At 46.2% G+C, this 23,116-nt stretch overlaps 1 protein-coding gene across 2 annotated transcripts in view; it reads right to left on the minus strand.

Annotated features, from left to right (window-relative positions):
• APOO (apolipoprotein O) overlaps positions 1-23,116 on the minus strand; it is a 236,529-nt gene that overhangs the window by 68,784 nt on the left and 144,629 nt on the right. For both annotated transcript variants that reach the window (XM_077480702.1, XM_077480701.1), the window contains exons 2-3: positions 16,150-16,260; positions 11,111-11,230 (exon numbers count right to left, since the gene is read on the minus strand). In XM_077480702.1, coding sequence (XP_077336828.1) covers positions 11,111-11,230; positions 16,150-16,260 — 231 coding nt within the window. The remainder of the gene's footprint in view (positions 1-11,110; positions 11,231-16,149; positions 16,261-23,116) is intronic.

Genomic DNA, 23,116 nt, shown 5'->3' on the forward strand with positions numbered 1-23,116 from the left:
AGGGAGAGGGGGCGGGGAAGAGGGAGAGGGGGCGGGGAAGAGGGAGAGGGGGCGGGGAAGAGGGAGAGAGGGGGGGAAGAGGGAGAGAGGGGGGGGAAGAGGGAGAGAGGGGGGGAGAAAGAGGGAGAGGGGGGGGGAGAAAGAGGGAGAGGGGGGGAGAAAGAGGGAGAGGGGGGGAGAAAGAGGGAGAGGGGGGGAGAAAGAGGGAGAGGGGGGAAGAGGGAAAGAGAGAGGGGGGAGATGGAGAGAGAGAGAGAGGGGGAGATGGAGAGAGAGAGAGGGGGGAAAGAGGGAGAGAGAGAGGGGGGGGGAAGAGGGAGAGAGAGAGGGGGGAAGAGGGAGAGAGAGAGGGGGAGAAGAGAGAGAGAGAGAGAGAGGGGGAGAGGGAAAGAGAGAGAGAGGGGGGAAGAGAGAGGGGGGGGAAGAGAGAGAGAGGGGGAAGAGAGAGAGGGGGGGAAGAGAGAGAGAGGGGAAGAGAGAGAGAGGGGGAAGAGAGAGAGAGGGGGAAGAGAGAGAGAGGGGGAAGAGAGAGAGAGGGGGAAGAGAGAGAGAGGGGGAAGAGAGAGAGAGGGGGAAGAGAGAAGGGAGAGAGAGAGAGAGAGAGAGGAGAGAGAAGGGGGAGAGAGAAGGGAGAGAGAGAGAGAGAAGGGGGAGAGAGAAGGGGGGGAGAGAGAGAAGGGGGGGAGAGAGAGAGAGAGAGAGAGAGAGAGAGAGAGGGAGGGAAAGACGGGGGTCTGCAGCAGCACTAAGGAGAGAAGTGGGAATATCAAGATGGCCACCATCACTAAGCCCCGAAAGATCCCACAGATGAGAGAGAGAGGGGGGGGAAGAGAGAGAGAGGGGGGAGAGAGGGGCGGGAAAGAGAGCGAGAGAGGGGCGGGAAAGAGAGCGAGAGAGGGGCGGGAAGAGAGCGAGAGAGGGGCGGGAAAGAGAGCGAGAGAGGGGCGGGAAAGAGAGCGAGAGAGGGGCGGGAAAGAGAGCGAGAGAGGGGCGGGAAAGAGAGCGAGAGAGGGGCGGGAAGAGAGCGAGAGAGGGGCGGGAAAGAGCGAGAGAGGGGCGGGAAAGAGCGGGAGAGGGGCGGGAAAGAGCGAGAGAGGGGCGGGAAAGAGAGCGAGAGAGGGGCGGGAAAGAGAGCGAGAGAGGGGCGGGAAAGAGAGCGAGAGAGGGGCGGGAAAGAGAGCGAGAGAGGGGCGGGAAAGAGAGCGAGAGAGGGGCGGGAAAGAGAGCGAGAGAGGGGCGGGGGAGAGAGAGGGGGAAAAGAGGGAGAGAGAGGGGGAAAAGAGGGAGAGAGGGGGGGAGAGGGAGGAAGGGGGGGAGAGGGGGGAAGAGGGGTGAGGGAGAGAGAGGGGGGAAGAGGGAAAGAGAGAGGGGGGGGAGAGGGAAAGAGAGAGAGGGGGAAGAGGGAAAGAGAGAGAGGGGAAGAGGGAAAGAGAGAGAGAGAGAGAGAGAGAGGCACGCTGTACCCGCACCACCAGAGAGAGAGCCACGCTGTACCCGCACCACCAGAGAGAGAGCCAGAGAGAGAGCCACGCTGTACCCGCACCACCAGAGAGAGAGCCACGCTGTACCCGCACCGCCAGAGAGCCACGCTGTACCCGAACCGCCAGAGAGAGAGCCACGCTGTACCCGCACCGCCAGAGAGAGAGCCACGCTGTACCCGCACCGCCAGAGAGAGAGCCACGCTGTACCCGCACCGCCAGAGAGAGAGCCACGCTGTACCCGCACCACCAGAGAGAGAGCCACGCTGTACCCGCACCGCCAGAGAGAGAGCCACGCTGTACCCGCACCGCCAGAGAGAGAGCCACGCTGTACCCGCACCACCAGAGAGAGAGCCACGCTGTACCTCGCACCACAAGGAGAGACACGCTGTACCCGCACCACAAGAGAGCCACGCTGTACCTGCACCACAAGAGAGAGACACGCTGTACCCGCACCACCAGAGAGAGAGAGAGAGCGCCACACTGTACTTGCACCACCAAAGAGCCATGGAGCCACGCTGTACCCCCACCACCAGAGGGCCACACTGTACCCGCACCACCAGAGAGCCATGAGAGCCACGCTGTACCTGCACCACCAGAGAGCCACGCTGTACCGCAACACCAGAAAGAGAGCGCCATGTTGTCCAGACCACCAAAGAGAGCAGGTCAGTGTCACTGGGCAGCATGGGCACAATAGGAGACAGACAGTACTAGCATTGTATGGCCACAATAGGACAGGGACACTGTCATATAAAGGGGACTGCACTGTAATCATTACAGTGCTCTTTACAGTGCAGTCCCCTTTATATCACAGTGCTACCCCCGCGAATGTCATCCCGACATTTCCCCCCCCGGTCCCTGGAAAAGTTGGCTGCTCATTCTAAAATGCCCGGGCCTATTTTTTGTCCCAGTCCGGGCCTGGACACGGGAGTGCGTGGCAATAACCAAAATGGGAAACGCTTCAGTGGATTTTTACTGTTTAAACATATACAAATTGTTTTAGGCCATACTTCAGCTTTAAACCACATCCCAAGAAAAGAAGCCAATGCATCAACTTCAATACTTTTCACAAATCTTATTTTCTGAGAGTATACATATCCCTGTATTTTGTGCTCATCAAGAAACACTGAAGATTTTGGAAATTTGAGAACACTCCTAGCTGATGCATTACTTGGGGAATGGAATTCCATACTTTTCCTTCTCTGACTGTAAAGAACCCTCTCCACAATTCCGGTTTAAACCTCCTTTCCTCTGAAGGAATTTTTAATTGTGACCAAGTGCCTTTGTCAGGGACCAATGATTTAACAAGCTGATACTGGCTTTAGGCCTTGTGCACACAGATGTTTAGAGGCTCAAAGTGTGTTTAAAGGGTTTGTTAACCCATTTATATAAGACTATGCCAGCCCCTCTATTAGAGGCTGGCATAGCACACTACGGGGGTTATTTACTAAAGAAAAATGCACTGTGCACTGAAAGTGCACTTAAAAGTAAAAATCGCTGTAGATCCTATGTGGACATGCAAGGAAAATAAAAACAGCATTTTAGCTTGCACATGATTGGATGATAAAATCAGCAGAGCTTCCACTCATTTCAGATCTACCCCTTAGATTTAGAGCAACTGCACTTCCAAGTGCACTTGCAGTGCAAAGTGGATTTGCCTTTCGTAAATAACCCCCAATGTAAGTAGTTTTAAAAAACAAGCGTTCTAAATACCGAATTTGAGCTGTCTTCAGGCTGGTCATATGACTCGCAGCCGCTTTACAGCACCAATGGATGACTTCTGGGGGAGAAGCCGTAATCATTCTCTGACGTCAGCCGGGGAGATCAGATGGCCACTCGTCTCCTTCTGCAGAAGCTGTCTTGTAGTTGTAAAGTGGCCATGAGTCAAGTGACCGGCCTGAAGACAGCTCAAATTTGGTATTTAGAACGCTAGTTTTTGAAAACTTATATAGTGTGCTATGCCAGCCTCTAATAGAGGGGCTGGCAGTGACAATTATACCTTTTTTTTTTTCCCAAGAATAGCGGCAGGGAGCGGGGCGGAGACAGACACAGGGAGGGAGGTGAAAGGCAGGAAGGAGGGGGGGAGAGAGGAGAGCAGAGGGGACAGCAGAGTATGATGCAGGGACGCACTGACCACGGGGCAGCCCTGATTTTCGTGGTCAGTATAAAGAGTGGATACAGGAGGTGCCAGGTTCGGAGAGCTTTTTTTTACAGTTTAGAGGGGGGCAGATTACACAGCACAAGCACTGTGCTGTGTAAACTGCTTTAAGGGACCAGAAACTTTTGGGTTAAAAAACACTTTAAATGTAAAATCTTGACTCTTTTCCCTACCTGGAAAGCCACAGGTGGTGTGTACACAGTCAGCTATACAAGTAAACAGATGTATAGGCCTTACTCAAGCAAATGTCATTGCTCCTGTGCACCTAGTTTTACCTGAACATGTCAGTATGGCATATATCCCCAAATGTGAAACTTGCGTGTTTGGGAAATATACTACATGCATGTTGTGTGGGTAAGCGTTGATGCACAGGATCATCAGCATTTACATGAGTGGGGTCACTGGCAGCTTCCTTGGTGCAGGAAAGCGCTGGGAATTTTACATTTCAGCACTTTTAAACCTCAAAACATCCTTGTGCATGAGGCTTTAAAGCCTGGTACACACTACAGTTTTTTTTGTGCAACCCCCGAGGGTTAGTTTAGCGATCTCAACCACTGAGCTGTTTTCTGACAGGGGGACGGCCCCCCCCCACCAGAACACTCCGATCAGTGCTCTCTGCCATTGGCTGAGAACACTGATCGGGATCCAGTCGGCTGCTGGTTTTCTGGCATGCACGTCCGACAGACCTTCATACACACTTGCAGATTGTCGGCCAGTATTTTTTGTACTGGCAAATATCTCCCAACATTCTGCCCGTGTGTACGGGGCTTTATAGTCACTTTTGATTAATCTGTAGATCGTAGTTATGTCTCTTCACAAATGTCTCCTCTCTCAGGTAAATACTTTTACCCACTTGACCTCCAGAAGGACCCCCTTCCTATCCAGGGCATTTTTTCATATTCAGAACTGCGCTATTATAAATGGCAATTGCGCGGTCATGCAACACTGTAAGCTAAGGAATTTTTTTGAATTTTTTTTTTAAACACAAATAGAACATTCCTTTGGTGATACTTGATCACCACTGTTTTTATTTATTTTTTTACTATAAGAAAATCTTAAAACTCCCACCCTGATATTTTCTACTTTCTGTTATAAAACATATTCAATAAAAAAATTGAATTTCTTCATAAATTGAGACCACTTATAGTAAGGCTGTGATAGGGTGGCAGGAAAACTGGTGCCAACAGACACTATATGGAAGGGCCACTAACTGACACCTACGTCGCTAGTGACATAAAACCAGTGATCATACTGTACACTAACACTCTACTGATGACACTGGGTGGGAAGGGGTTAACTGTGTTAACTTTAACATCTGGATGTTTTTTTCTCCCTGCTTTTCAGAGAGAAGAAAAAGCAAGATCATTATCCCTATGCACACAGAGTTCTGTGTGTTTGTACACACAGAACTCTGTGTGTGATTGGACACAGCCGATCAGCTAATTTCAGCCAAAATCACTGGCTGAAATCTGCTGCCAAATACTTTCCCAATATTTTTTTTGAATAAAGCTAAACTCACAAAACATTGAACAGATGCCAAGGTCAGTGGCAGAAAGTGGATTGAGAATAACATATATATCACAGATAAGTAGGCCTTTTATATGGTGTAGCTAATAACTACACACATAGGCAACAGTGAACCAGGTGAGGATAGCCAATTACCTTAGCAGTCAATAGGAAAATAACGAGCCATGTAATTCCCAATAATCAAAAGCCATCTTCTACCAAATTCATGCTGTGTGCAATCACAGCACGGGTCGGCAGGGGGCGTGCACATGTGAAAGAGAGGCCTGATGTACAAGTACGTGATTGCGCCTGCGCCTGTTTAGTGTGAGCAGTTGGCAGTTGGGAAAATTACAATCATTCCTCATAGTGGGCGTCTTCCAACCCACTCATTAACTGCTTGTTAATACGGCGGCAGGTTGGCTCCCCTGCGCGACTTGCCATAGGTGTACGTTGGCTCACACAGGCGCAGTTGCGGACGAGAGCTGCCAAGGGGGCAGACATGCACCCGCTGCGGTAGCATGTTTACGGGTCAAGTGGACCTGATGTCCGCCGGTGACCAGCAATCGCTTATTATAGAAGCAGAACGGGGATCTGCCTTTGTAAACATGGCAAATCCCCATTCTGACAGGGGATATGACAAATATACTCTGTCATGTCCCTGGAAGCCCATCCCACCTACAGTTAAAACACACTGAGGGAATGCATTTAACCCATTGATCGCCCCCTAGTGTTAACACCTTCCCTGCCAGTGTCATTTTTACATTGATTGGTGCATTTTTATAGCACAGACGACTGTAATAATGTCACTGGTCCCCAAAGTGTAATTTGGGGTCAGATTTGTCTGTTGCAATGTAGCAAGTCCCGCTAAAAATCGAAGATCACCGCCATTACCAGTAAAAACAAAAAAATAAATAAAAGTCCATAACTCTATCCCGTAGTTTGTAGACGTGGTATCTTTTGCATAAACCAATCAATATACGCCTATTGGGATTTATAAATTGGGCTAAACTGATGAATATTTTTTTTCTTTTATATTATTTTTTTTTGGTTATGTATTATAGCAAAAATAGAATTTTTGTACTCACCGTAAAATCCCTTTCTCTGTAATTCACCGACCGACACAGCTCCTCTCTGTAACTAAATGGGTTGTTAGCCCGATCACTGGAGATACTAGGCAAGTTGTAATACAACACTTCAGAACTTTTAGTTCCACCCATGGGGCGGTCCCTACGGCACAACCCCATGGCGGGTGGTGTGTCGGTCGGTGAAAAACAGAGAAAAGGATTTTACGGTGAGTACAAAAATCCTATTTTCTCTTATATTCACCGACCGACACAGCTCCTCTCTGTAACTCAATGGGACGTCCCCAAGCAGTGCCAAACGAGGGATGGGAAAAACAGCATTAAAACTTCATCCACCATGGCAAGTGGGAACTAGTGAAACTAAACCCACAAAAAAACAGCAGTGTATGGAAAAAACACCACCACATAACTGGGTATTCTCAACAGGAGAGATCCCCAAAACCGCAACCATTTGCGGAAGTAATGCAACAGTGCATTAACAAAACAGTACTGCGTTTTTATCGAAAGACCAGGAAAAAATCTCAATTGCATATATAATTGCAACTACACGTCCACCTGCAAAACTTTGTGGCCAAAACAGGCATCAGCCATGCACTGACGTCTACCTTGTAGAACTTGGTATACGTATGGACAGACGACCAGGTCGCTGCCTTACGCGCCTGAGTGACCGACGCTTGGTGTCGGAAGGCCCAAATATCTCCAGATGCAATGCCCATTCTCCTGGGTCCAGCATCTGTCGACTCAGATAGTCCGCCTGCCAATTTTACACCCTCGGGATGTAAATGGCCGACAGGGCCGGTACTTGTCGCTCTGCCCACCGAAGTAAGTGAGCGACCTCCTGAGCAGCGGCTGAGCTTCTTGTTCCCCCTTGGTGATTTATGTACCCCACAGCCATGGCGTTGTCCGACTGTATCCTGACCGGACGCCATTGAAGACTCATCGACCATCTGGGGAGGCACAGCCTGATCACTCTCAATTCGAGCAGATTGATTGGCAACTCGGATTCTTCCATCGACCAGAGGCCCTGAGCCGACTGAATCCCCATCACTCCACCCCAGCCGGATAAACTTGCGTCCGTAGTGATCACCGTCCATTTCAGAGGAAGGAATGATTTTCCGGACTGAATCACCTCAACCACCAGATCAGAGAGTCCCTGACTGGTTGGCTCACCTGGATCTATTGATCCAGGGACAACTGAGATTTGTCCCATTTCAACAAGATCTCCTTCTGCAGTACTCTGGTGTGGAACTGGGCAGTACTCGCATGCGAAAGCGGAGCGACGACCACTTGCGGTTCATCAGTAGTTTGACCGCAGATCTGAGAGTCTGCAATTTGTCTGAAGGGAGAAAAACTCTCGCTTCCCTGGAGTCCAATAGCAAACCTAGGTACTCCAGACGCTGGGTCGGCACAATCACCGACTTCTTTAGCTTCAACAGCCACCCAAATTCTTGCAGGGTCTGCATGGTGATCGCCACATCCTCCTCTAATTCTGAGGCGGAAGATGCTCTCAGGAGGAGATTGTCCAGGTAGCCCACGATCGCGATACCAATACTGGAGCCAGTACCTTGGTAAAGACTCGGGGGGCTGATGCCAGGCCAAAGGGAAGAGCCACAAATTGGTAGTGGGCTTCCCCGACTGCCAAACGCAGAAATTTTTGATCCCGAAGGCATATGGGTATGTGCAGGTAAGCATTCTGGATGTCTAAGGACGCCAGGGAGTCCCCTTGATGGAGTGGAGCGACTACTGAGCGAACCGATTCCATTCTGAACCTCTGCACTTTTACAAAGTGATTGAGGGCTTTTAAGTCCAAGATTGGACGTACCCCTTCCTTCTTGGAAACCACAAACAGATTTGAGTAGAATCCCTGGAAGCATTCCGATTCAGGAACTGGCGCAATCACCTCCTGATTCAGCAAGTCCCTCGCCGCCCCCAACAGGGCCTCCCGGTGAACCGGGGATACGGGTATGCTGGGAGGGGAAGAATCTGTTTGGCGGCCAAGAGAGAAACTATCTTGTAGCCTGTGGAAATCAGGTCGCAGACCCATTGGTCGGATAACCGGGAGGACCACCGGGCTGCAAACTCCCGAAGGCGACCCCCCACAATGTCATCTAACGAGGCTCCAAAGAGCCGGTCGCCAAGGAAGGGAAGATCTGTCAGGGCTTTCTTGGATGCCTGGTCAGCAGACCAGCATTTTAGCCAAATCAGGTGCCTCAGCACCACAGCTGACACTGAAGCCCTTGATAACAGAGGGAGAGTTTTCAGGGCCTCGTCACAGACGTACTTAAGGCCTTGCACTAGTTGGTCTGCTAGTTCCACGCAGACAGGGGAGGCCTGTTGCTTTCCCAATTCGTGGTGCAAAACTTTTGCCCACTAAGTCAGTGTCTGCGACACCAGTGCGGATGCCAGTACAGGTCGCACGGCTGACCCCACAACCCTAAACAAGGAAGGAGCCACCGCCTCGGCCTTGCTGTCTTGAATGCAGGAGTCCCCTCAATCGGGATCGTGGTTACTTTGTTTAACCTGGATACTGGGGGGTCCACGACCGGAGGAGCCGACCATTTTTTGAGAAGGCTTTCCTCAAGGGGGTAACACATCGCAATGTATTTGGGGACCGAAAAGGTCTGTTGCGGGCAACTCCATTCCCTGTAAATGAACTTATCAAAATAAGGCAGATACGGGAACACCTTAGGTGAATGTGCTGGCTTGCGGGACCCAAAAGGGACCGGTGCATCAGCAGAGGGATCCGCTGGCTCCTGATTCTTCAGGGTATCACACACAGCTGTGATAAGTGCTCCAACAAGCGCTTTGTCGCGCACGGACCGGGACGGGGACTCATCCTCACTGTCCAAGCGGTCCTGGTCAGCGTCATTTGACAAGACAGAGCAGGGGTCACCAGCTCTCCCCAGAGGACGGGGGAGGGGGTTGGCGCTTTTTAGCACCTTTCTTCCCACGTACCGCCTCTATCTTGGCAACTAACTAATTGAGGACCGCCGTAAGGGTGTCCATTGGGACCACGCAGTCCGCAGGTGACCCGGTTGCAATTGCCTGGATTTCAGGGGATGAAACACCAATTTCTGAAGCCATGCTGACCCTACTCTGTCTGCCACCCAAAGGGGACTTAGGACAGTGACTGTCCCACCCTCCTGCTGCCGCTGGCTGAAGGGCTCTAACCCGCTGGACTCACCACCTTGGGCCGTTCTGGTGCTGTATTACCGCAATGCCTGGTGATCCCCAGCGCTCTCAAATGCAGAGATAGCAGAAAACTGTCGGTGGCCGGCCGGTCGCATGATCGGTGAACAATCGATGGACAATCAAACACACATGTTCAGAACACAGGATAACCTTCCCAGCGCACTGTGATGACCAAACAGGAAGTAGAGGGTCCAGGGACAGCTGCTAGAGCACAAAAACGTGGTCTGGCTACAAGAAAATGGCCACCGGTGTTCTCAATAGGGAATCACTCGGAAAGTAGCCGACTGAAGCCAGAAGCCAGTCTGACCCTTGCCCATACTTAAAATGGCCGCCGAACATCGCTCTGAGGGACTTGAGAGAACATGTGGCAGGCACAGTGCTGCACTAACACAGGGGCATGACTACACAGGCATCCAGCGGGACTAAGCTTCAGGACCCAGCACAGCTAAAACCCCCAGGTGAGAGCCCAGACACACACACCGCTCAGCACATGTACAGCCCCCCTCCCCCAGTGAGAGGGGGAAAGAAGGGAGTTAGGGACTGGGGAGAGAAGAGAGGGGGGTGAGGGGGGCCCCCGAATCGACCTCCCAGGGAATGCCCAGCTGCTCCAGGGAGAGCTGTACTTACCAGTCCTGAAGCTGGGAGACATTCCACGGTAGTCAGCTCCCGATCAGTACAGGGAAGACTACTGGCCTCGGCATACTGTGACGCAGACATCAATAGCCCGGTCATATGTATGCCCGGACCATAAAGCTCACCGACCACCTCTGGAGCTGAGGTATGTCATGGCCTGCCGAGCCTGGGCTGTGACCTGCACACTCTCGCTGGCCTGACTGGGGAGACTACAAGGATAAGTGAATCAGCCTGTCACCCAGCCGGCTGTTGATAGAAGATCACAGGATCATTCATCTTGCGCAAAAAGCCAAGCTTCTGCATCAAAAAACCACAGACCTATGGGCCCACAGGGTTCCTAGGTCTATCTCCTTCAGTAGGCAAGAAAAAACTGAGTTCTGCCTGAGCAGGCTGTGGGGTTGTGCCTTAGGGACCGCCGGCACAACCCCTCTAAAAAGTTCTGAAGTGTTGTATTACAACTTGCCTAGTATCTCCAGTGATAGGGCTAACAAACCATTTAATTACAGAGAGGTACATGTGTCGGTCGGTGGATATAAGAAAAATTATTTCTTTTTTTTCCAAAATTGTCGCTCTTTGTTTATAGCGCAAAAAATAAAAAGCCACAGAGGTGATTAAATACCACCAAAAGAGAGCTCTGTTTGTGGGGGGAAAAAAAGGACGTCAATTTTGTTTGGGTAGAGTGGCGCATGACCGCAGCGCCTTATCGCAAAAAATGGCCTGGTCATTAAGGGGGCGAATCCTCCAGGGCTGAAGTGGTTAAATAAGTTGCCCTTCTCTGAACTCTATTTCTATTTCTCTCTACTGATTTGTGACCAAAACTGAACTTCATACTCAATGAGGTAGAACCAGTGTTAAGTGCTTTCTGTGAGCATAAACCTGTTTTCTTTACATGCTGAGATTTAAATACGCCATGGTTGCTCTGCAACTAAGAATATCCTTTAAGGTAAACAAAGTCTTTGTTATGAAATAGTTCTCCACGTGGCTGTTAATGTTTGACAACACAACTGCTGTTTGGATATGTGCAGACCTTGACTTATAAAATAAGAAAACATTTAAAATACCTGACACCAGCTAGTATATGGTGCTGCAGACTGTCTGAGCCATGAAATCCCCTCTTCCACTTCAGTCTGCTTCTCTTCAACAAATCTTGCTTCTTGCACTGGGCTGGAATATAGAGAAAGCTGCAAATTTTTAAGACAAAAGATAAATACCAATGACAATGGCAAAAAGCACAGTAAACGTAATGGAAAAAATATATAGGTTCTTTAGCACTATTCAAAATATTGAGACGTTCAAGAGAAACCATTAAAAAGATAATTTAGATCTACTTGCATCCTCCACAAGATAACACACTGGGGTTGATGTACTAATGGCAAATATGCGGTTTACTTTGCAAGGGAATTTGCCCCACAGCTTAGTGAACATGGTGAAGTTTCATTTTGCAAAGAATACCCAATCACATGCAAGGGGGGAAAAAAAAGCAAAAAAAAACACAGCATTTTGCTTGCACTAGGGTTATACACCGATACTGTTTTTTTTTTTTTATCAGCGAATATGAGCAGGGTCTGGACTGGCCTACCGGGATACTGGGACATGTATGGTTTTCCCTTTTATGAACAAGAAAATAATGACGTTATGTTGTTGGGCTGGTATGAAATTATTTCCAGGGTTGGTTTTTATTCCCAGTCTGGCCCTGAATATGAGTACTGATACTTTTGGTTACGTACTCACTGATAACGAGTACCAATACCTTTACGGTGCGATTTGAGTCATACAAAATGAATAGGCTCAAATCGCACTGCAAAGAACCGCATGCGTTTGGAACAGGAATGTGGTGCAATTCCTCTCTGAATCCCATGCAGTTTACCACACTACTCCTGTGTGAACCCAGGCTGTAGTCATTATGACATGCCTGGGTTCACACAGGAGCAGTGCCGGAAATTGCATACAATTCGGAGAGAAATTGCACCGCATTCCTGTTCAAATTTCATGCGATTCCTTGCAGTTTGATTTGAGCCCATTCATTTTGCATGGTCTCAAATTGCACCGCAAAGGTATCAGTTTTGGGTATCAGAGCATTTTCAGAGTATGAGTACTTGTGAAAATACTCTGTATCTGCACCGATACCCATATCGGTGCAACCCCAGCTTGCACGATTGGATGATTGGAAATCAGCAGAACTAAACTCATTGAGTAAGCTTTGGGGGCAAATTCCCTTGCAACACATTGATCAGTTTGTTTTGATCAGCCAGCGGCCTGATAAAAAAAAAAAAAAAAAAAATTCTCCCATCCACACAAGCAAGATGGATGGGGGAATCATCCCCATTGTATCATTGTGCTCTGACAGCGGGGACTCCTCCACTGTCAGAAAACATTTATCAGCACTACTGCCATATGGTAGCAGCGCTGATCGAAGGAACATTTTCCAAAAAGCCTGTTCTAGACAAATCAATCAATAGATTGACTTTTCTGGAACGGGAATTGCCATAGGCGGATTGAACTTCAATCATAGAAAAAAAAGAAAAAACTGAGCTAACCAAATCAAGCAAAACCAAAACAAGCAGCAATGCCCAAATGTTATACTACATTCACAGAAAAGAAAAAAGAAAGTGGGCTGCGCTAAAAGAAGTGATGAAGTATTCAATCAATAAAGAAATGCCTTAAACATAAGAAATGAAAAAAAATCAAAAAGAATTATTGATAATCTCCCCAATACTGAAGGATGTGCAAAAAACAATTCATATATAAATACTCTGACCAATATTACAAAAAAAATAAACTTGCATAAAAATATAGTTAATAAATAATTTCCCCAATATTGCAAAGGAAAGATATACAAATGAAAATATCAAAATGTAAAAATGTGCAAAAAATTCATACACATATAGACATACACCCAAATACCTTATCTGAACACATATACCCAAATACGTGTTAACGATAAAATACAAGTGATAAAAAATAAATAAATAAGTCCGTCAACTTAGATCATAATTAATCCATAGCAACTGTGCTGAAAAGTCAGTAAAAAAAAAAAAGTCCCTAACAGGACGTCGTCCCGTGACGACGTCCTGTTAGTGACGAAACGCGCAGGGGGTAGGAGCGACACACTGATGTCACCGCTTACGTAGATGTCCCGGAAGTATCAGGCATTTATCGAGTCAGGCCGGCTCGATTGATACTAGCTGTTTTACATTTGCTTGAAGTGCGCAATCTGTTTTTTACTTATTATTAAACTTTACGGTTTTACACTATGGCGAGTTCTATTTTTTATATATATGCTGAAGCTCTGGATCTATGATTGGTCTGAACTGGAGGAGGCTGATCGCATTATTCCACTGATCCAAGAACCCAGGCTGGGGGAGATAGCCATCTGTGCTTTTTGGTTCTCTGTAACAAGGAACCATTAGCTTCCGGTAAGAGGCAGTGTGTTCTGTGGTGGAGGCGTTCACAACCCACACTTTTTTGGATTTATTTCACAGTTTTCTTCACCGTGGGAGTTATTATTACCCCTCTTTGGGACTTTTTTTTTTTACTGACTTTTCAGCACAGTTGCTATGGATTGATTATGATCTAAGTTGACGGACTTATTTATTTATTTTTTATCACTTGTATTTTATCGTTAACACGTATTTGGGTATATGTGTTCAGATAAGGTATTTGGGTGTATGTCTATATGTGTATGAATTTTTTGCACATTTTTACTTTTTGATTTTTACTTTTTGATCTTTCCATTTGCATATCTTTCCTTTGCAATATTGGGGAAATTATTAACTATTTTTTTTTGCACATTTTTTCTTTTGTAATATTGGGGAGAGTATTTATATATGAATTGTTTTTTTGCACATCCTTCAGTATTGGGGAGATTATCAATAATTCTTTTAGATTTTTTTCATTTCTTTATCGATTGAATACTTCATCACTTCTTTTAGCCCAGCCCACTTTCTTTTCTCTTTAAATTCAATCATTCCTTGCTGAACCGGCTGAATTTCGATCCATCTATGGCTAGTAATCACTTTATTAGCAGGTGCCACTACGGTGTGATCTTCTGGGTCTTGCTTGTGTTCTATGTGAGCAGCCCCACTCTGCACTGGCCACAGGGGGTCACTTGCTCAGCTATAAAAACAGACCAACCCAGCGCATTATCTCCAAAACCATTTATTCAAAAGAATGTAAACAAATCTACTCACAGATGTTCAGACTGACAAAGTGTATCAGAATTAAGCAAAAAATGTGTCCTCTCCGCTTGCTCCTAGGCTAGGGAGGACCTCAGCAAAAGATCCAAATCCTTACGCATTTTGAGGGCCGTGCCCTTTGAATCTTTGCTCAAGTCCCCCTTAGCCTAAGAGCAAGTGTAGTTGACAAAAAGATTGGTTGATTCTGATACACTTTGTCAGTCTGAACATCTGTGACTTATTTACATTCTTTTAAATAAATGGTTTTGGAGATAATGAGCTAGGCTGGTGCATCCTTTGTTCTTGTGTTTTTACAGTTGGTTTTAGGCATCCCCAGTCCAGAGGGCAAAAAGTTTAGTATCGGACCACCACACACATGCACAGGAGGTGTTCTGTTTAATAGGCCATTTGCTCAGCACGTTAAATTAATGCCTTATATTTTTTTTTTTAAGGAATACAAGGCATAGGACGAGGTAGCGATTATGATGTCGGAATCCCACCTCTTCACCTTGTCCATTCAGAGAACAGCTGTGGTCAGTGTGCATGGGCAGCAGCTTGTCAACTAACACAGTGATTTGCAGCATCCAAAGTGGCCCTCCGGTAGAAGTAATCCATACTTACATTATGGGAAGCTGGAGCCATTTTCAGTATGCAATTATATGGAATTCAGCTTCAACAGAATTAAACAGGGTTTATCACGATAACACTTTTTTAAGACCAAGTACGGTACAAGTACCGATACTTTTTTCCCCCCCAAGTACTTGCTGATACCAATTAACGATATTTTTTTTTTTATGTCATGTGACAGTGGTACCAATATGCAGCACTGCTGATGTGTGGACTGTGTCAGTAGTTTTTTTTTTTTTACAAATTTAATTATTTTTTACAAATTATACATTTTTTTTTTTTTTTTTTACAACGCTTTCTTTTTAACAGACCCCTGACACCTCCCCTTTAAAACAGGGAAAGGGACTGCGGACACAGATTCCCCAGTCCTTTTCTCTGCAGCCTCAGGAGATGAATGGACAACAGCTCCTCTCCATTCATAAACTGAAGCATCGTAAACACAGTTTACAATGCTCAGGTATGAATGGACAGAGTCACTGACTCTGTTCATTCAGAAAAGGAAGGAGCCGGTAAATGACAGATTTACTGGCTCCTTCCTTCATCCTGACAGATCCAGGACAAAAGGGGGGAGAGGAGAACTGAGGGGGGACAGGGGCGGTACATGGGCACAGAGGGGGACTGGAGGAGCCTGGAAGAGGAGGACACAGTGTGGGACTGGAGGAGGATATAGGGGCAGTCAGGGGTGATCAGTATGGGGGTGGTGGGAGTTACAAGCACTGATCCCCCTGTATAGATTTCAATATAGCAGCTGAAAGCTGCGGGGGGAAGGTAGAGGAAGAGAAGTGGCTGTCAGTTGTTATATTGAAATCTATACAGGGGGATCGGTGCTTTTAACACTCCCCACCACAGTACTGATCACCCCTGACTGCCCAAGTATCGTATTAAGCATCTGAGCATTTGCGCGCGTACAAGTACTCGCGCAAATGATCGGTATCAGGACAACCCTAGAATTAAATATTAAGTACCCACACCGGCTCAGAGAATAGGCAGCACACCTCAATTAAAAATCTAATAATACGTTTATGTGGTCAGTCGTATGACAGGACAAGGTACATGAGATTATAAGAATCAACATCAATATTGGATGTTGATATGAATCAACATCAACAAACATCCAATTGGATCCTGATTATGCTGACTATTCTTTTTCTGAGTTCTTTTTTAGTTGTTTTTGCATTTTCACTGAAAAGCAAACAAATGTCATTGTACACAAGCCCTAAACAAGCTCCTGGCAGTACAACAATATTGTATTTCCAAATTATGCCAACACTAACCCCTTTAAAGAAGTCCATGCTTACCTCTTCCACTTTTAGTAGGACTGTTTTGGGAGAAGTCTTTGTTTCACTTTGTGCATGCACACGAAAAGCCACAAAACCCAGACTGGTGGGGAAAGCTACCAATTTCACTGCCTGGTAAAGAAAGAGCTTTATTAATACAAGCATATGAAAAAACGACTGTGTAATACAGGGTAATAGCTACAAAGATAACATTGTCCTCACCATACCTCCCAACCTTCTGAGAAGGAAATGAGGGACACCTATTAGCAAAATGTATGTAGATATAGGACACACCCACTGCCACGCCTCCCTTAAAGGAGAATTACAGACAAAAATAAATAATGATTGGCTAAACCCAGAAGTGCTTTTTTTATCACTACTATTTCTTCATGTTGGCTTTTAAAATGTACAAATGCAGCAATTTAGAGATTGAATTAAAGGTTTAGCACTGGGAAACACTTTTTTTTTAAAGATAAATAGTGCTTTTCCTAAACCACTATATAGATCAGACCAAAATGAGGGACAAATGAGGAGGAAAGAGGGACAGTTGGGAGCTATGTCCTCACATATATATCCATGGGCAGTAGGGCCTTCTGTGTGCTACTAGTACACTGACCAAGCTGTCAGAGACAGCAATCAGGAGCCGACCCCGCTTATGGTCACAGGGCTCGGTCTTTCTCCTGAGTGAAAAGACCCTGGTAAAGGGTTGCCGGGGCTGGGAGGGAAGATGTTAAATTATTTACCTTGAAATAATCATTCATTGTTCGACAAAACTGCAATTAATTTTGCCAATTTTATTTTGTAACATTTTATGAGCATTTGCTTGTCAGTCACGTGACCGCACAGCATACCTTTAAGGCCCCTTTCACCCGTTTTTCATCAGTTCATTGATGGATGAAAAATGGACATCAATGCATTCCTATGGAAAAACAGATGTAAATCCCTGATCATCCATTTACATCCCTTTTCATCAGCTTCCGTGAATCCCTCACTTGCCGACTGTCATTGTCAGCTTTTAAATGTAAATGTTCGCAATTTTTTCTTCCATACTTCATAGCGGCGAGAAGGAGTGGTCATTCGGGCCCACCCAATGACCCTGGCCCCTTTGTTTAATTTAGTGGCGTGCCCGAATGATAGCTCGGGCATGCCACTATAGCAATTTTGATTCAACCGCCCTCTCGAACTTAAATCGGAACCTCTGCTTATCCATCTCCTCCTCCCCTCCGGTGCCACAATTGTCACTTTTCAGGGGGGAGGGGGGAACGGGTACCTGTTTTTGACAGGTACCTTTCCCCATTTCTGGAAGACGGGGACCAATTAGAAAGTGCAGTGTTCTTCGCTGCCATGTTCCCTTACCAGGAATGGCGGCAGCTGCACCCGACAGCCAATCAGCTGAAGTGCCCACATCACGGGCTCCCTGGACAGGTAGGTGTCCATATATTAAAAGTCAGCAGCTGCAGTATTTGTAGTTGCTGACTTAATTTTTCGTCATGGTGGGGGGTGGTGCTGCGCTCCCTCTTTAACTGGCATTTCCCCCGATTCTATGTAAACAGTGCAGAGCCAGAACTGAAATTGTGATCTTTATACTAAGCAATTCTCATTTTATCCAGAATTGTGCAGCTCTAAGGCATTCATACAAAAATGCAATAGTTGGGATGCCTACATGAAAGAAAAAAAAAAAAAAGGCAATTGTGCTACACATGTTACATGTCACCGCACACGCCAGAGTGAGATCAATAGTTTTAGCACCAGAGCTCATGGGTAGCATAAAAACTGATGACCTGTAGGGGGCTTTTAAAGCATCACCTATAGAAAATATAGGATATCAACTTTTTTTCGCTGTTTCACAGGTACATGCAATTTTAATGCTCGACATATTGGGTATCTATTTCCTTGGTGCAAATTCATCCTTTATATTTTACAAGAAAAAAAAATGGGTAAACTATTGTGTTTGTATGCCCTAAAATTAAAGTTTTAAGTGTTGTTTTTACTGAAATTATCATTTTATAAACCAATGTGCTAATATCATGCAACATAAAAATTTGGAACTACCCCAAATGTATTCTCTAGGCGGTGTCTGTTTTCAGAAAATATATAAAGGACGTGGACGAAAATTGGTTAGGTGGATGTAAAGAACTGATGTAAAAACCGATGAAGAACTGATGAATAACTGATCCGTTTTTTCTTTGAAAAAAAAAAAAAGGGACTGAATTAATGAAACAAAACTGAAGCATGTGTGAAAGGGGCCAATGTCTCTTCTACATAGTGTGGGGTCATGTAACATTACAGTGTGGGGGCATGTAACATTACAGTGTGGGAGGGTAGTATATGACTTCACACACAGCTGGGAACGTACTTCCCCCATCTCTGTACGCTGATTGAGACTGGCTGCAGCTGTAAATGTCTGTACTTCTTAGCAGCAGCTACCGTTTTTACAGCAAGGCTCTAGCTGAGAGACACGGCCAATCAAACCAGCTGTGCTGTGTGGAGGGCTTGGCGGATGAACCGCCTACAGAAGATGCAGACATAGCATCCTGTAGCTCCAATCAGGTACAAAGATGCAAACGGACCATGCCATTAAAAAAAGGAAAGTACCGCTCCAAGTCAGTTCACCCTTCTCCGCCTTAGGGCCAGTTCACAACAGATGCAGTTCCATGCAGTTGTTTTTTCTGCACCAATATATAGTCAGGTCCCGGAAACTGTCTGCATGGTGTGCAGCGGTTTTAACCGTGATTTCGCTGCGTTTTTTACGGCATTTTGCCGCAATTTTGTGCAGGGCAAAAGGTAACCAATGTAAAAAGAAGAAAAATGCCCAAATCTGCCCGATTCGAGCGACAAAAATTGGTCCGGAACTTGTTTGAGCTTCAGGCGACTTGGAGTGGAGATGTGAACAGTCTCCATTGAGAATAATAGATTTTTTTCCCCTCTAGCGTTTTGTAGCTTCAGGCTTCAAGCTACAAAATGCTCAGGTGTGAATGCAGCTTAAGTGTGGTGAGAGAATTTGTTATTATTTAGAAATCTAATATAAAAACACAGATTTTTGGTTTAGGTCAGAGCTCTTACATAATGGCTAGACCACATAGACAAGAATGTTTCTGACTATTAGAAACCATGACAAACACTTAAGTATGCTGGCTTAAAACAAATGTATTTGGAAAGAACAGCTGATTCACAATAATGCAAACTTCCAGTTACAATGGGTATAGAAAAGAATCACCCCCTTTAAAATAATCCCATTTTGTTGCTTTGCAGCCTGAAATTAAGTCATTTTTTGTTTTATCCATCTGTATTTAGTCAGTGCAACTTATCACACCCAAGTGAAAGATATAACGCCAACATGTCAGAAAAAAATAAAAAATTCAAAAACAGAATCACTAAATTGGAGAAAGGATCACCCCCTTGTGTCAGTATTTTGTTAAACTACCCTTTGCTTTAATTATAGCCTTAAAGTGGTGTTGCCACCAAAAAAAAAAAAAAAAATTGCATAAAATTCATAAAAAATAATAATAATAATTGGGAAAAAAAAAATGTACTCACCTCTAAATGCCTGTTGCTAGGGGGTCCCTCGTAGTCTGCCTCCTTCATTGCCCAGGCTGGTGACTTCACTTCCCCTCGGTGCCGCACAGTCATCTGGGACCTGCCACGTATCCCAGATGACTGTGCAGCGTGTCACGGTGGTGTCCACACCCATGCGATCCAATTCCTGTCAGAATTTGCAGATCGCACTGCGATATGCAAACTAATTTGGGGGTGTCATTAACTTTTAATTGACACTCCCAGCAGTTGGCATAGGGCAGTGTGAACTGCTGCTGGCAGACATGCGATGCGGGAACCCGCAGTGGATTCGCAGGGTTCCCGCATCGCTGCAGTGTGAACCAAGCCTTAGTCTGTTAGGATATGTCTCTACTAACTTTGCACCACTTTGCCCACTTTTCTTTGCAAAGCTGCTCAAGTTCAGTTAAATTTGATGGTGACCATTTGTGGACTGCAGTCTTCAAGTCATTCCACAGATATTCAATGGGGTTTAAGTCTGGGCTCTGACTAGGTTATGCAAGGACATTCACCTTTTTTCTCCTTCAACCATAGTGTGGTCATTTTTGCTGTGTGCTTCCTTCCCTGCCAAGTTCGGTCTGGCAAACGGGATGTAAACTGTCTACTGACAAACTCACATTCCTGTCTATGCAGTGCTTACGCTGGCTGATGAGTACTGCCTTCTGATAAGCCCGGCAAAGGCAGGGGTAACAGCTTTCCTCCTCCCTCTCGCTCTTGGCTGGGTAAGGAGGTAAAACTGGCCAGAGCAGCAAACTTCTGCTAAGCTCTCCTGAACTGTATGCCATGTCTGGCACAGACACAGCACAGAAAACAGTGCCCTTTTTGTTAATTAGGAATAGCATATGCTTGGCTTTTTCAGTTTGGAAGAAGGGGGTGCAAGCTTTATGCTTGCAAAAAGCTTTAATAATTCCCCACACTGCATTTTTTCCTCCTAGTCAGGGGAGAAGACTGTATAAAAAAAGATAAAATGGCTTGATCTAGGCAAGTGTCAGGGTCAAGGTCAAAGTTCACAGACAGGGTAAAGGGTCACTCTTGTGTGTTTAGATAGAATTAAAAAAAAAATCTTCAATGCATACTATTGTTTCTTTGCTGCGACGAGTACAAACAACTGCACTTATGTGATATTGCAAAAACATCTGGAGTAGGAGAATATTTTTAGATTTTTTTATTTGTTTGGCTGGTGGGTTTTAGTAATGGCAAGAAATTTACAGCAAAATTTAAAAAAAATATTTACAATTTTGGCACACTTTTCATTTGATAAATATATAATATAATAAAAGAAAAATCATGAAACATCCATTACCATTAATCAACAAGGGAAGACCCAATTGGTTCTGAAACAAACAAGGTACTATTCACCTGGATACACAAAGTAGTTGATATGTCCAGTTTTACTAACATATGCCAAAGTTGCAAAACTGGATTCAGTTAAGATCTGTTTTACCTTCAGGCACCAAAGGGTAAAAAAAAACATGCAGGTTTTTTTTCATGTGACTGTATACTCGACACACGTTACCTTGTCCCATAACGCAACGCAACAATCCGTTTAGGCGTGAACAAGCCCTAACTGTACATGTGCTAAAACAGAATCAATCAAGTCAGGGAATAAGGCAGTAATTTCTTATTCTACATGATGACTGTTTATTTTAAAATTCTATCCCTCAAATTTAGCCAAGGGGGCGTGGCCAAGAGCGGCATGTGAGCGGACGTGTCTCACAGAGCTCCCTGTGTCCATCCTGAAACCGATCCTTTTCCCGACCGAACCGGGGCTTGTACCGGGCGCTGAACTGTTACGCCGCCTCCGGGTACCCAACGGGCACCATCCGGAATATCCGTCTGTTGCGGAATCGCCATGCCGGCCCGCAAACAGCAACGGGGAGATGAAGGCCTTACACTTGATTCCCAAGATGGCGCCGCGTCATCTCAGCACGCACGAGGGGACAGAAGAGAACAGGGTAAGGCGCTTCCTAAGACACCTAAAGCCCAGGGGAAGGACATGCTGTATTATGCGCAGAAATTGAAAGGGGTGGAGGGACCCCGGGAAGATGAAGCGCTGGACGCTACCCCTGCTATTTTTCACACACAGCAGACGGGGGAACCCTCTGGCTGGGCGCAGCAGGCAGTGGTGGAGCACCCTGTCCCTGAGATGGATGTGTTGGAGGAGGGGGACACCGTGGAGCAACCCACTTTGGCTGACATACTGCGAGCGGTGCAAAAATGCACCGCCACGGTGCAGACACTGCAGGAGCACTTTGGGAGCTTAAAGGAGGAGGTTGGACTGATCAGGCATGACATGCAGAAAGTCAGAGAGCGTACGACGACGGTGGAGGGTCGGATTAGCGAAGTGGAGGATAGAATGGTGCCCATGGTCAGGGAATTACAGATCACTGCCAGAATCGCGAACGCTAATGAGCTCAAACATGAGGACATTGAGAATCGCTTGAGAAGGAGCAACATTCGCATTGTTGGATTGCCAGAAAAAACGGAAGGTAGAGATCCTACTGAATTTGTGGAGAACTGGCTGGTGGAAGTTTTCGGCCGTGAGGCGTTTTCCCCTTTCTACTCAATTGAGCGGGCTCACCGGGTCCCTCCTAGGCCCTTACCACCGGGCAATCCGCCCCGCACCATGCTGGCAAAGTTGCTCAATTATAAGGACAAGGAGATTATACTGCGTCTGGCCAGGGAGAAGAGGAGCGTTCAATATAATGGGGCGAGAGTCTCCTTTTACCCCGATTTTTCAGCGGAAGTTCAGAGGCGCAGAGCGAAATTTGGGCATGTGAAAAGAAGGCTGCAACGTTTGGGAGCCAAATACGCTATGTTGTACCCCGCTAAGCTCCGCGTGATAGCGGGGGGACGGGCACAATTCTTTGAATCTGCTGCAGAGGCTTCTGCGTGGCTGGAGGCGAATGAGCATCTCCTTCGCCAGGATGGAGGAAACGAGGAGGGGGCGGACTGATCCTACTAAATATTTGCTTGTGGCCCCTACTGGAACCTTGTGGATTACAAATCAGCGACGCTCCTGTTTGAGGGCTCTTAGGGCTATTGACTGTTCTGCGGTTGGCAACATGTTCGGTCGGGAGCCATATATACAGGATTGACAGAATGGAAGCACAATCCATGTTCTTGATGAAAGTGCCCTTACTGATGGAGCACAAATTATGTGAAGAGCCACTGGCCACGGTATGCCTGTTGCAACATGGACCGGTGCGGGGTTTTGTTTATACCCTCAGGTTTTTTTTTGTTCAGTTTTTGAAGGTTGTTTTTTTTCTCTATAATAATATCCTCACCCCTGCGGGGTGTGAGGGGTCATCGAAGCAGCATTATCGAAGAATCACACAGATGAGCACACCGGGTCAAGTCCAGCAGAAAGACTGCCGCACGGTATTTGGGTGGGAGAGCTCGGGTTCAGCTATTATCTACAGATGGGGGTACTACT

Source organism: Lithobates pipiens, unplaced genomic scaffold (genome assembly GCF_037356315.1).
Source record: "Lithobates pipiens isolate NorthernLeopardFrog02 unplaced genomic scaffold, aLitPip1_a1.2 Scaffold_16, whole genome shotgun sequence".
Taxonomy (NCBI): Eukaryota; Metazoa; Chordata; class Amphibia; order Anura; family Ranidae; genus Lithobates; species Lithobates pipiens.